Source organism: Schistocerca americana, chromosome 5, assembly GCF_021461395.2.
Source record: "Schistocerca americana isolate TAMUIC-IGC-003095 chromosome 5, iqSchAmer2.1, whole genome shotgun sequence".
NCBI classification, from domain to species: Eukaryota; Metazoa; Arthropoda; class Insecta; order Orthoptera; family Acrididae; genus Schistocerca; species Schistocerca americana.
The window spans coordinates 462651961-462667481 of NC_060123.1; the positions used below are offsets into that span (position 1 = coordinate 462651961).

The following is a 15521-nucleotide window of genomic DNA, read 5'->3' on the forward strand; positions in this document are numbered from 1 at the left end:
AAGTTATGGTGTTCAGTTACTATTGACAAATTACTGTCTTCTATTAGTACTGAGAATTTACCAACTTATGATACTACTGAAAATTTATTTATTATTTTATCACTAAGAAGTCACTGCTGAAAATTGATTACCTACAGTTATTAACGACATCTTACATTACTGTTGTACAAGAAGAGGTTGGAACCTCATTAACTTTGTAGAGCAATAGGTCTACTACACATAATTCACATATTAGTAATTACTTACACTTGTAATATGTTACATGTGAGTTGACTATACATTTAACTGATGTGTTTGTCCGTCCAAAGAAGTACTATAGCAGAATAAATGTTATTACTTCTAGATTATGTTTAGCATTGTAAAGAAGACAGTGGGAACATATAGCATATGTTAAGAAGTGAGAGTAGATACTAGAGCTATACATAATATTCTATATATAGTAATACCAGAAGCTCTTTGGCCATTTCTCTGGCTGTGGACCACAGTAATTTAGTGCCTCATGCCCATGGTAAATGGCAAGCACTTCCTCTGGTGTGCATTTGTGTAATGTATACACAGTTAGCGACAAGAATTATTAAAAGATGTGACATGCCTATAATGACAATAAATTTATTATAGAAAGGGACACTAATATGAAGAAAAGCTTATCAAAAGGTCCTTGTACTTAGTTTCAAAATTTTGAGTATTGTAGTATCTCCACGTTCTTCAAAATATGGTTCATCACTCAGGGGGGAATAAACATTTGGCAATCTAATGATTTAAGAAGGTACTCCTCAGAAAGTCTCAGAAATAACACTTTTTTCTGTTAACTGTAGGGGATTTCTATGGGATAATGAACTGTTTGGGTATTCATAGTGTGAAGAGTACGAAGGCTGATTAGTATAAAATGAATTAGAGCTTGATTTTTTTACATGCAAGTATTGTGTGTGTAGTTATGAAAATGCCATTTTTGGTATAAGGACACTTTTTTGCACTTGACGTGAGTTGACAGCTATTCTGGTGTGTTGTGATAGATTGTTACATAAAAGCCCATGAAGAGTTGTAGTATTAATTAATATTGTGGTCAAGGAACCATTTCTTTTTCCTTTAATCAGTGGGTTCCTTTGTGTTGCATATTGTAGTGTGAAGCAGTGGGCACTCTTGGTGGGCCTAGCAACAGTGACCATGGTTTTAGCACCCTCAGTCCTCTGTGCAAGAAAATACCTTTCCTTTCTTTGCTATAGGGAAGCATCAATTTAATAGTCATTAATTTGGTATTTGTTTCCTTTCTCCTCTGTGTGGAGAAGCAATAACTTTTTTTTTTGCTGAAGGGAAGTACCAGTTTTCTAGTTGGTATTTTGTTCAGATTGGAGACTCCTCCAGAAATAGAAATGCCGTTATTTGCAGTGTTGGAGAAAAACAGAACACACTTCAAGAAACGCCCATTATAAGAGACATGCTCTAATTAAATGAAGGTATCAGTTCCCTGACAAGTTCTTAGGTTAAGGTAAGTGTTCTAAAGTAAGGAGCGTTTCAATGTAATGGTTATTTCTGTATCAGGAGGTTTTTTAGGTTTAAGTCGTTAAATGCGAAGATCTGGTGAGGGTTTGTACATGTTTCTACAGGGTAGTAATATTAATCGATGTTGGTTTCGCACAAAGGTAGTTGCACCATTTTGAATTTACTGAACGATTGCATCGATGAGTTTAGAAACTTATATAAAAATAACTAGCTTAACTACAGTATGGATAGTGAAGCTCATCCCATCTTGTTCACACTTAATAAATTTAAGAGTTGTTTATATGAAAGGTACTTTGGAAAAATGTCTATGTAGCTTCTAGATAAACTATTCTTGTGTTATTTTCCTCAGATGAACTTAATGACTGTTTAATACCACATATGGACTAAATATGTGATGCAAAAATGTAAGTGAAAGAAATTACATATATGGTCTATAGTAGTCATTAAAACGCTATTAGTAGTTACTGTTATTACAAATGGAAGATTGCAATGGATCAGAAATAACAATTGTCTTAAAATAGAATGTAGTTACGTGTAATATGCTTTAAGATTCAATATCAAGCCAAGGCTAGTCTGTGGTATTAACAGAAATTATTCCAATATATTTAATGTATAATGAAATAATAATAATTAATTGAAGTTATCTTATGAAAGACTATACAAGTAACTGAGTTTGAAATAAAAAATTAGAATAATAATACTTATGAAAAATGTAAGTACTTGTAGTTACTTCATGTTTTCTAAAGCAGAACCAAGAATGGTATGAATGTGTGAAGTAAAATAACAATTAAGTAATGAAAATAAGTCAAAAATGACTTATGACTGTTGCATAATAATGAAAAATGAGTATAGTTGTGATGTTTAATATTTGACTTAAATTTTGTGGAAAATAATAACACAATTACTCATTTCTGTGGGTGGTGTGTGCAAGAGAACAGAAGTTTTGCAGAATTAAATTCCCATAAGTGTTAGAGGTACGAAATTTTCTGCATCTGGATCATCAATGAATGAGCAAGCATATCTGCAATTAATATTGTTACAATGATGGTGAGGTTTAAGGAATATGCTCAGACATCATTTCAGTATAGAGGATATTCTGTATTAGTGGGAATGTTTGATTTGTATTGTATTATTTGTTCAAGGTTCTTCTTGGGCAGCATGGAGTGGCTGGAGTTCCTCAGCATCCTTACATCACAGCAAATGCAGCATGGAGCTACCAACACTACACCAACCATTTAGGGCTACCTCAGGATATTGTAGGGTAAGTGTCACCAACCAAGACCCAAATGAATAGTGGATAAACATTGCTATTGAAGAATTTTGTTTATTTGAATGTGAGAATTTAACGTCTACTCAATTCAGTTCTATGTAAATCAGTCTGTAACAAAGTGCATCATCATCTTTACTGGATGAACATAGCTCCAAAGAAGTACAAACAAAAACATAATTATTTTTCCACCCTGGACTTTCTTAGTTCCAAGCATTATCACCATCACTTAAAGCTACAATCTTTTCTCTTCTCAAACTTAATCCCATCTGTGGTTGTTAGTGTTCCCAGCTTTATCAGCATCACTAAAAGCTACAAAAGTTCAGTCTTCTCTCTTTTCAAACTTAATTCCATCTGCAATTGTTAATGTCATATATGTAAGTATTCGTTTTAGCAATGTAAAATGTAGCTACGTCAGGGAAACTTTAAACCAAAATTTCAACAATTTATCAATGTGTTCTTCATACCAGGCACTACAGCTATACAGTGATTGATTGAGCCAATATTTTTTTTCAGTTAGGGTCTATATTTCTTATTACCTCTTCTTAGCTACACAACTAGTTTCAGTTTAAAAAGACTTATTGAGTGTTTACCCAAAGCAAGGTGCCATACACGTGAAAATGTCACCAAAATTACACAAAAGGTCCTATGCTACCATTCATGGTGGTTTGCAAATTATAGTTTTGTTGTTGGTGTGGTGATAGTTGGTACACTTATGGCTGACAAAAAATGTGCAAAAATATAACTGTTTCTTAATACCACTCAGTAATATGACAAGCATGTGATTCACTTGCTATCCATTCTCACTCAGTTGGTAAAGAAAATGCTTTGGCATCCAATATGACATATTAATATAAAATCTCTTTCTGGTAGAGAGTTATTTGTTCCAATACTGTAGCTGAATTTGTAAACTATTGGCGAACTGTTCAGTTAGTTTACTCACAGATTCAGTAGAGTCCATCATCCTTTGACCATCAACATGAAAAAGCAGTGGCATGTTTTTACTATAGAACATTCTTGGATCAGCATAACTATCCCATAAATTATATTCACAGAAAAATGTAACAAGACATTTATGCCATCATCATGATGCTTACTTCAAGCCATGTTCTGTAGCTTCTTCATTGCTCTCTGATTGTGGATGTAAATTTTCTTCTTCAAAATAACACTGAGATGTGCAGTGTTTACATGAAACTATTTAACACACCTATTACATGGAACTGAAACAGTCAAAACAGTGCTCATTGTCTTACATCTTGCTACAGGTACATGATTTAATTTATCATTGTGTATATTGTTCTGCCAACAACTGAGACTTCTGTCAAACCACTTGACTATCGATATTTAATATCACAGCAAAAACTCACCTATCAACTGTCTCAATTCTTATAGGTTATTAACTAATTCTTATAGTTTATTGTACTGTGGAGAATTCATTTCTTTCACTGTCACCCATTTCTCAATTTTTATTATGTTGACTGTATTTCTGCTAGATAATTCCTTGTTGCTTCATGTGAGGAAATAATTCTTTTGTTGATGAGCTGAATCTTCACTGCACTGTAACAACAACATAATGATTTCTTCTAACTTCATCAGTCATGTAAATTATAGGTTCCATTCTTTAATTTCTTGCTTCTTAAGTCCTTTCATTGTGTAACACAGTATCATGCAAGTGGTTGCTAACACTTCATTGACAGTATCTTGGATAATACAATCCTGTTGACTGGCTTCTTCAAAATTGACAATTTCACTTCCCACCTTCTGCATCTGAGGTATCAACAACATTCTTAATAAGAATATTAGGTGGGAACTGTAATGTTTTGGAGTTAAATTTTATATTTCTACATTCACACACACACCATTTTTCAGGAAAATAAACTTTATATCCACAATCGTCATAACCAACTACATTTTCGAGTTGGAACCCAAGCATTAAACTATATTGCCAAATTATAGAAATAACCTTCTTTCTTTAAGAATATTTCAACTGTACTTTCACCTTCTGTTTTCATAGATCCAGACTAATTCAGAATACAGGTTGGAGCAAATTTGCTTCAACTTATAATGCTTATGGTAGATGTTCAGAAAAGCAGTGGCAAGAACATGCCATCCCACAAGGGGATTCTTGGCTACTGCATCATACTGGGAAGTATATGGTGCTGTGACAGAATGTTTTAGTCCAGTCGAGTCAGCAGATGGATGTGCAGGTTTGATTAAAAAAACTCATTGCAGTCATCTGTGTATATTTCTTTCACAGTAATATCGGCTAGTATCTTTATCATTTTAGTAAACAGTGGTAATTTTTATTTATTTTCATCGTTGAACTGCAAGAGATAAGTGACCATGTAACTGGGAAAATCACTTTACCTACAGCAAACTACTGATTGCCTTGAAAATCACTTTTTCCATCAGTCTGCATATATCTGCACAGACCACTTCCCCAGGTTTGGCTACTTCCTCACCAAACAGCGGCTTACTTTGTTTGCCAGTGAAACACTCTTAACAGAGGCTGCTATCAATCATTGTTTCTATACCACAGTCTTTTAAGAACTGTTGCACACAAAATTTATGCTGATGGCCAAATATTTTATGCCATCTTCATAGCCTGCCGCCTTCGCATTTAAACGATGAAGCTCACCTTCACTACTGAAGACATCAACAGCAATTACGGTTTTGTTCTTCAAAAATACCCATGATTTACCATCATCTTCAGTTATTTGCTCGCTGTTGTCCAGCTTTCTTCATGGGAAATAAGTTACATGTCCCATCAAGACAAAACTTAATGTCTTTGAAATATCGTTGCATATGTCAAAGAGCAGCACATCGACTAGATCCATCCCAAACTTCCAAATGCTTCAATTTGTATACTAGGTTTGGCACTTTTCAATTTCACTGGAGCTTCAAACGGTTGTAAGTAGTGTACCAATTTCGTCAATTTGTAGTGTGATATGTTGTACCACTAGCAATGTACCACTCTGTATTTTATTTACATTTATAAAATAATTGTAGTCATAGACCCTCATCTTGAAAGATCTCTATTATCAGTGCGAGCAATGTCATGTGACTAGGGCCTTCCGTTGGGTAGACCGTTTGCCGGGTGCAAGTCTTTCGATTGGACGCCACAGTGGCGACTGGCGCGTCGATGGGGATGAAATGATGATGATAAAATCTCCGACCCAGCGGGGAATCGAACCCGGACGCTTAGGATTAACATTATGTCGCACTGACCACTCAGCTACCGGACGCGGACTATTGTCAGTGAATGTGTAGATATTCTGGCAGTGTGAACTACATGAAAGAGTTCTACTATTATCGGGTAGGTGGGGAGGTACTTAGTATCCTGTTGCTGTTACATTCTACTAACGAGTTAATACAAGGGTCATCGAATGCCTGTGCATCAATCATTAATTCGAAATGAAGGAATATATCACATTTTCTGTAGGTTGATCGTAAACTTTCAGTCATTTAAAAGAAGGTTTGAACCTCAGAATTATCATAGGAAACAATATCCCTCAAATATAAGTATGGCTTTGGTAAATGTATATCCAAATGACATAGAATCCATTCACTATCGAAATAATCTCAAGAAGAATTCAATTTCCACATACTTATTTAACAAAGATCAACACACATAGAAAAAGCTGAACATTTCGGACGTCTTTCTTAAAAAGAACCAGAAATACATGAAGTATGAAACCGTCTCAGTCATAAGAAATGCACGTCTGGTGGGACCATAGGGTGTTGAGAAACACAATGTAAAAGAGACGTTATTTCCAGAATCGCGATTGAATAGACTTTAAATTATGGGGCAGAAATAGCTGCGTTACCAGTGGTATTGAAGAGAGGTTAGACGTGCTCCAGAGAGGTAGTTCTGACCTTGCAGTTGATAATGGCATTAAGACTGAAGAAAAATAAAAACACTTTCATAGGTTTTTTCACCTGGAAAAAGTGTTCAACAGTGTCAAACGGTGCAATATTTCCGAAATCCTGAGAAAATTTGGGGTAAGCCAGAGGTAAAGACTGGTAATGCACAATATGTACAAGAACGAAGAGGGAACAATAATACTGGAAGACCAAGAACGAAGTTCACGGATTAAATAGGGTGTAACGCAGGGATGCAGTGTTTCGCTGCTACTATTTGACCTATATTTAGAAGAAGCAGTGACGGAAATAAAGGAAAGGTTCAAGAGTGGGATTAAAATTCAGAGTGAAGGATATCAGTAACAAGATTCTATCCTCAGTGAATGTGAAGAGGAGTTACAGGATCATTTGAATGGAATGAACAGTCTAATGAGTGTAGAATATAGATTAACAGTAAATCGAAGAAAGATGAAGGTAATGGGAAGTAGCAGAAATGAGATCAGTGAGAAATTTAATATCAGAGTTGGTGATTAGATTAGATTAGATTTACTTTCATTCCAATTGATCCGTAGTGAGGAGGCCCTCCAGGATGTGGAACATGTCAGAAAAACAATACATGACAAATAGTTACAATTAAAACAAATAAGCTAATGTACCATTCCACAGGTCCCAAGTGGAATGATAGTCATTTTTTAATGAACACTCTATGAAAGTCATTTTACAAATACTAATGTACTGAATTTAAAATAAAAAAGTTTTTTATTTATTTATAAGGTATTAAACATGTAATACAACTACTATAATACTTATTTACAACGAACACATTACTGCACTGAACTGGTGCAGAAGTTAGATTGTACTTACAGACACACACACACACATTTACAATGAACACATTACTGCACTGAAAATGCACAGAAATATATATATATGTATATATACAAATCAGCTGATTTTACTGAGAAATTCATCAATGGAGTAGAAGGAGTTGGCCACCAATAAATCATTTAGGCTTCTCTTAAACTGAATTTCATTGGTTGTTAAGCTTTTTATGGCTGCTGGCAAGTTATTGAAAATGTGTGTTCCTGAATAATGCACACCTTTTTGTACAAGACTAAGTGACTTTAAATCCTTGTGAAGATTATTCTTATTTCTAGTATTGATTCCATGAATTGAGCTGTTGGTTTGAAAAAGTGATATATTTTGAATGACAAATTTCGTTAAGGAATAAATATGTTGGGAAGCAGTAGTTAGTATCCCTAGTTCCCTAAACAGGCTACTGCAGGATGTTCTTGTGTTCACACCACATATAACTCTTACTGCACGTTTTTGTGCCCGGAAAACTTTAGCTTGGCTTGATGAATTGCCCCAAAAAATAATCCCATATCACATTATGGAATGGAAGTAAGCATAGTATGCCAGCTTTTTCATTTTTATATCCCCTATGTATGACAAAATTCGCATTGCAAAGAGAGACTTGTTAAGACGCTTCAGCAATTCTGTGGTGTGCTCTTCCCAGTTGAATTTATTATCAAGCTGTAATCCCAAGAATTTAACACTGTCCACTTCTTCTATCTACTTGTCATCGTATGTTACACATATACTCATGGGACACCCCTTACAAGTTCTGAACTGCATGTAGTGTGTTTTTTTCAAAGTTTAGTGACAAAGAATTGGTAAGGAACCAGTGATTAACGTCCACATACATTTTATTAGCTGATCTTTCTAAGGCTACGCTGCAGAGTGAAAATCTCATTCTGGAAACATCCCCCAGGCTGTGGCTAAGCCATGTCTCCGCAATATCCTTTCTTTCAGGAGTGCTAGTTCTGCAAGGTTCGCAGGAGAGCTTCTGTAAAGTTTGGAAGGTAGGAGACGAGATACTGGCAGAAGTAAAGCTGTGAGTACCGGGCGTGAGTCGTGCTTCGGTGGCTCAGATGGTAGAGCACTTGCCCGCGAAAGGCAAAGGTCCCGAGTTCGAGTCTCGGTCGGTCACACAGTTTTAATCTGCCAGGAAGTTTCATATCAGCGCAGACTCCGCTGCAGAGTGAAAAATCTCATTCTGGGTACATTACTTTTTCGAAAATTTTTGAGAATGCTGGCAAGAGTGAAATTGGACGGAAATTGGACGCTATTTCTTTATCTCCCTTCTTAAACAGTGGCTTAACTTCAGCATATTTCAGCCATTCAGGAAATATTCCACTGATAAATGTCTGGTTACACAGATAGCTTAATATGTTACTTAGCTCAGAATCACATTCTTTAATTAACTTTGTTGATATTTCATCATACCCACTAGATGTTTTTGATTTTAAAGATTTTATGATGGACATTATTTCTGTTGGGGTAGTGAGGGTCAAATTCATATTATGGAAGATGCTTGAAATTTATGGTCTGAGGTATTCCATAGCAGCATCTACCGAACCTGACAACCCCATCTTTTCAGTAACAGTTATAAAATGTTGATTAAACAGTTCTGCAACACTGTATACATCTGTCACCAATGTATCATTTACTCTTAATGCTATTTGTTCCTCTTCATGTCTGGTTCTACCGGTCTCCTCCTTAACTATATCCCCTATTGTCTTTATTTTGTTATCTGATATGAATATCTTTTCCTTGTAATATATTTGCTTTGACATCTGTATTACAGTCTTTAATATTTTGCAGTATTTCTTGTAATGTGCTATTGCATCAACATTGGAACTGTTTCGGATTGACAGATACAGTTTTCTTTTTGTTTTACAAGATACCCCTATTCCTCGAGTAATCCATGGCTTTTTTGTAGACTTTGCTCTAACCTTGGTAAGTTTTGGGGGAAAACAGTGTTCGAATAAGGTAAGCATTTTATTAGCAAAAGTGTTATATTTTTCATTCATGCAAGATCATGAAGTCGATGAAGATGAGGATTTCTGCTACCTAAGTAGTAAAATAATACATGACGGACCGAGCAAGGAGGACATAAAAAGTAGACTAGCAATGGCAAAAATGACATTTCTGGCCAAGAGAAGTCTGCTGGTATCAAACAAAGGTCTTAATTGGAGGATGAAATTTCTGAGAACGTGCGTTTTGAGCACAGCATCGTATGTATGACAGTGAGACGTGGACTGTGGGTAAATCGAAACAGAAGAGAAACTAAGTTTTTGAGACGTAGTGCGACAAAAGAATATTGAAAATTAGGTACCCTGATAAGATAGGGAATTAGGAGATCCTCCGCAGAATCGACGAGGAAGGAATGTATGGAGAACACTAACAAGAAAAAGAGGCAGGATAATAGGACATCTGTTAAGACATCAGGGACTGACTTCCATGATACTAGAGGGAGGTGTAGAAGGGAAGAAAAAGAAAGACATGGACCAAAAGTAATACGTGCAACATCCGAGTTCACGTGCAAGACAATGGTAACTCAAGATTCGCTATAACAAATGTTGGTACCAAAGCGCGAAAGAACTGACATGGAAAGTTAAAAATCATGACTACGGCTGTGAACCGACTCTAAATTGGTCGCATGGTTTCTAAACTTCACACCAGCTTTAGTTAAATCCAATCTTCGCAGCGATAATACTCACTATCCTGGCTGCCGCCTTGGATGTCGAATTAAGCCACCTGCTCTCCACCAATCTCCGATACCAACATTCGCTGTTCTCCACAACCCTCCGAAACAGAATCTTCTTTCCACAGTTCTTTGAAACAGAATGTTCTTCGTGCTTTTCGTGCCTCTAACTCTGGTGCCTCAACAAAATAATTCTGCCAAAAACTCGCTTCGGCCAACCAGGGCTCGTGACAATTTGTTTGACCTATCGAAACAGAGAAAAGTTTACACTCGAGACCCCTCCTCTCATCTTATGAGCTCCAGAAAAAACTATGCATCATATTAGAGGCCAATGAGAGCTCTAGTCTTGGCATTAGCCTACGAGAAATGACCAAATCCTCGTTTCTCCCCCTACCATCCTGAATTTTTTCGAAAGCGTCTTTACTCTTCCCACAGTTTTGGTGAACACTGTTGGCATCGGCACGTCTGCTGTGGGAGTAACTTCCTAGCTAATCTCCAGATTGTCAACTTTCTACTGGCGTCATTATGTCGCCTTGAGGTATATAGTCATCAGTTTCTGAGTTGTCTTTTCGGCGCTAAAGCCACCACGTCTGCAAATGGCGTGTCAATAAGTGAAATGTCCACCTCGGTGGGTACCTCTGAGAAAGGACCATGAAGAACGCATACCGTGCATTTAAATCGACCGCCTAGGGCAGCGCCTCACCTAAATGTGTTACGCGAAGGTTCTGCATTGTCTGAGTACACAAGGAAGACTGTTTTGCCGCAAAGGAGTGTGAAGCTCGGCCATCCCATCATCATCTCATACAAATGAAAAACTGTTATTTCAGCGACATCTGACTTGCTTATTACTTGACCTATTAAGAGGAGTGTCAACTCGTCTGTCTAGATTCTATCAAAGGAACTAATTATAAGATTCATTGCAATTGTTTCTGCTCTGTTCACACTGAAATTTCTGGTGGAAATCAATTTTAACAGACTTCTAATCACAGCAGACAGATATCTCGGTCAATATGCAAATATTGAGACGTCAGCATCATCCCATGTTCCTCTTTGTCATTTGCTGTGAGACTGGATTTTCACATTAGCTGGATTAAGAAGGAAGTCAGGAGTTCGGACCCGGATCGTGATTTATCAAACTTCCGAACCAAAAGAAAACAATGCCACACTTATTTTCAAAAGGTTGGTTATTTTTGTGAACATTTATCAAGTGGCAAGAGGCAATGAACAATTTGAAAAAGCAAGAAGATATGAGAGTGGTCTGCAGATCTCTGTCAACTTTCGTTCCACTTATACATATTTGTTTATCATTGAAAGTTCCATGTATTTCTTACAATTTGACAACATTGCACATGCCTCTCTTTTGTGTATGTTAGAAGATACATTTGACCGATGACCTTTTCAATTTCAAAACGAACCAATTTTACAATGCTTTGAAACATGACCTACCTTGCAATAAGAAAAGCGTTTTCTACTGTAGAGCTTCCTAAAACTTGTCTTTTTGGAAGGTCAGTCACAAATATATGTTGATTGCATTTTCGTTGTTACTTATTTTGAAAATCATATTACATCAAAATTCTAAGTACAGGATGACCCAAAAGTCCTTAACATTTGAAAATGCACAATTTCACGGAATAATGTAGGTAGAGAGTAAAAATTGACACACATGCCTTAAATCACATGAAGTGTTCTCGAAACCGAAAACGAGTGCAAAAAACGGCCAACAGATTGCGCTGGACAGATACACGTCAGTGAAGACGAATGAGAACACACACAGCTGCAGAATCTGGGCTACCAAAAATCCTAGAGTTGTCGTGAAATCCCTATTGCATGATGAGATCACGGCGTGGTGTGGATTTATCACATCAATTGCGATCGAACTCTTTTTTTCTTCGAGGATATGTTGGATGCTGTTTTTCAAACTTTCAGCGAGACGGGCGTGAGGTACGCCGACATGTTACATGATCGCATCATCCCTAGCTTGGCTAGAAATTATGACTTTTATGCAGGATGGCGCCTTACCCCATATTGGTACGCGTGTGAAAGACCTCTTGAACACATCGTTTGGTGGCGATCGTGTACTGAGTCATGTTTGGCCTCCTAGCTTCCCAGACCTCAATCCGTATGATTACTGGTTGCGAGGTTGTCTGAAGTCGCAAGTCTACCGCGATCATCTCACAGCAATTTCTCACCATACGTCCTGATATGCAGTACAGTGCTGTTCACAACATTGTCCCTCGACTACATGTATTCTTCATGAATGACGGCCGATACATTGAGCATTGATTATAAAGAACACTATCATTGCGAAAACCCAATTGTTATCCTAATTATTGCTTTTGTATCAAACGTAGCGAACCATTTTTGTCATTTTATGCACTTTTTTGGTTTCAATAAAACCTCATGTCATTTCTAGCAAGTGTGTCAATTTTAAGTTCTCTACGTATATTATTCTGTGAATTATTAAATTTTCCAATTTTTACATACATTTGCGTCACCTGTATTTGCAAAGACAACGTTGTTTGCATTAAACTAAAGATAAGGAAGGAGTTTAACATTTTTTTGGTGACGAGGTCATGCGGTCAGGAATATGAGTTGGGATAGCACAAGAACAGGGCACGAAGTTGCTATGGTTTATTCAAGCTAATGACTCTGATTTTCCCTTAAGTGATAGACTGTGAGGATAGGTACAGGTCTGTGCTACCTGTGATAGTAGTGGATGTTATGCTTAAGCCTGAAAGAATACTGACTACTCTGAGAGTAACTTATGTGACATCAGTGGGTATTCTTCAGGCGAATTTCATATAACTCATACTCAAGTGAAATGTAAACACACAGAGCTCCTTTTACATAGAAAATAACACACTCGATAGAGGTGGTGGAAGGCTAGAGGTCTGAGTTTAACTGTGGGATGTTATTTGATGTGTTTTTTAAAGAACTGATTTCGAAAGGCAAAGACCCTGAGCTAAAACTGACAGAGTTTATCAAAAGAGTCATTTATTGCATTACTTTAAACACACACAACTCAGTTCAGTTACGCCTTACAATGCAATTTGTAATACAATCAAATGGCACACTTTATGATTAGGATGGATTGGTTTTATTTCATCATATGACAAGAATCCCAATAATACAAACAATTGTCTACATATACAAAGAAGGACTGCGATAATCTTTCAGTAAGAGATAAACAATACAGTGCACTGTGCTCCACAGACGGTACAGAACCTGTAGAACAATGAATGCTACACAAAGATATGTAAAGAAGAAAAGGACCCTGTTAAGAGATTAATCACTGATTTTGAATGCAAATATATGAGAACATAACACAAAATATCGAGTAGAATCAGGAGTGTACGACACTCGACATTTTGTTGAAATCTTCTGAATTTTATCGCAATCTGGGAATTTAAATTGCATAAAAACAGTACTACTGCTCTTCATGCTTACTGGTTTCAAAAGTTAAGAACGGCGTCCAGATATATTTTATGTTAAAGAATTTGAAATTGTCTTATAAACAGGCAGACATTAACTATGGCATATATTACTATAATGTAAATATAAATTTCGTAAAAATAATTTATGATAAAATCAAATGGCAAATTTATTGAATAGAATGAATGTGCTGTGTTTCATCATTTTGAGTATGACAAGAATCTTGACTTCTTCTTCCATTCCTTTATACGCCATCTACACACGATTCCTTTTCTTGTCACTGACTAGTCGTTAATCAGCAGAAGTTAGAAGACTTCAGGAAAATACTTCAATCCACTAGTAGGCACAGTGCCACATTAAACCTCTGTCTGTATTTGCTTACTTCTAGGAGAATTTATATCCGTATTTTAGTAATACATGCTGTTATTGGTATCTGTCAGTTTATAAGAGAACTTAAAATTCAATAACATTGAATATATCTGCACGCTAGTCTCGACTTTTGAAGCTGATAAGCGTGAAGCGAAGAATAACATTCTCACTTTCGTGACTGACAATTATGAGTAAGATAGAACTTACTGTCTCATATATGATATGTGCCCATAAGGCCACCAGTGGTGGATGGAGGATTCTGTCTCCACTCTTCGTAAATCCTTTTAAAGAACGGTGACAAAGGAAATGTATTGAAATCAAGTGTCACTTGATAAAATTCTCCAGTCCATTCATTGTTTTAGCCAGTGCCACAAGAGTCTACAGCAATTTCTGAAATCATGTGTGTAATTAAATACCTCTACATTTGTGATAAGTTTAAGGAAATAGTAAAGTGATTGATGGTATTTAATAACCACCTTTCCATGAGACTGTTGGAAGGTGCCTCAATGTAAGCAAATACAGTTTGGTTGTCAGCAATCATTCTTCTCCATTTCAGATCCTGCCCTCATCAACGAGGAGTGAACCTGGCCCAGAAGGACGGCTGAGTCTCAACGAAGCCAGGTATGTTGGAATCTAATGGCGGTACGCCATCTGGCTCGATTGTGAAGTTCTGCAGAAGAGCGCCACACAAGAGGTAGAAGTTCTGGCGGGAAAATGTCTCTCCAGGGCACAGCCGTTTGCCTGTAATATACAATGACCTTTTATTTTGATTATCACTTTACTACATTCAATAGATGTCAGACATTAGTCATAGCACACAGTTAAATTAGAGTTTGTACTTCAATGTCTGAATACTGTAAGTATACAGAGAACTTGATCTTACAAATGTAGTAGCAATGTTCTAAAGAAAAGTAAATTTCCATGTGAGCAGAATGACAAGTACATGAAAATTGTCGGCCGGAGTGGCCGTGCGGTTCTAGGCGCTACAGTCTGGAGGCGAGCGACCGCTACGGTCGCAGGTTCGAATCCTGCCTCGGGCATGGATGTGTGTGATGTCCTTAGGTTAGTTAGGTTTAATTAGTTCTAAGTTCTAGGCGACTGATGACCTCAGAAGTTAAGTCGCATAGTGCTCAGAGCCATTTGAACATGCAAATTAAGTCAAAGTTTTTTGCTTAGGCTACTATAGTGTTTTTCTCGTTTCGTGTCTGTATGGAGACCAATTGAACTTTTATATAAAACTCATTTAATACGTAACAATTTGCACATAATAATGGGCTATTGCAGTCATTGTTACTTTTTAAATGGGACAATCTGAAATCAGAGGGGAAAGAGTTTCTATAAATCACCTATAAACTGGTGCAGTTATTACCTTAGATGAATGTTTGATTCTTCATCAACGTTATGATAACACTCAATCAGTTTAATTAAGTTTACCATTACAAGTAAAATTTAATGACAGTGTAATTCTTAGATAACTGAATAGTTCAATACAAACGCCTGATATTAAGCGAGAGCACTCTCAGACGTACTAAAGTGCACAGG

At 36.7% G+C, this 15521-nt stretch overlaps 1 protein-coding gene across 1 annotated transcript in view; it reads right to left on the minus strand.

Moving 5' to 3' along the window:
* Positions 1 to 13682: 13682 nt before the first annotated feature.
* LOC124616434 (probable cytochrome P450 304a1) overlaps positions 13683 to 15521 on the minus strand; it is a 101146-nt gene continuing 99307 nt past the window's right edge. Inside the window, exon 9 of the mRNA XM_047144741.1 lies at positions 13683 to 14720. Coding sequence (XP_047000697.1) covers positions 14548 to 14720 — 173 coding nt within the window. The 3' untranslated portion in view covers positions 13683 to 14547. The remainder of the gene's footprint in view (positions 14721 to 15521) is intronic.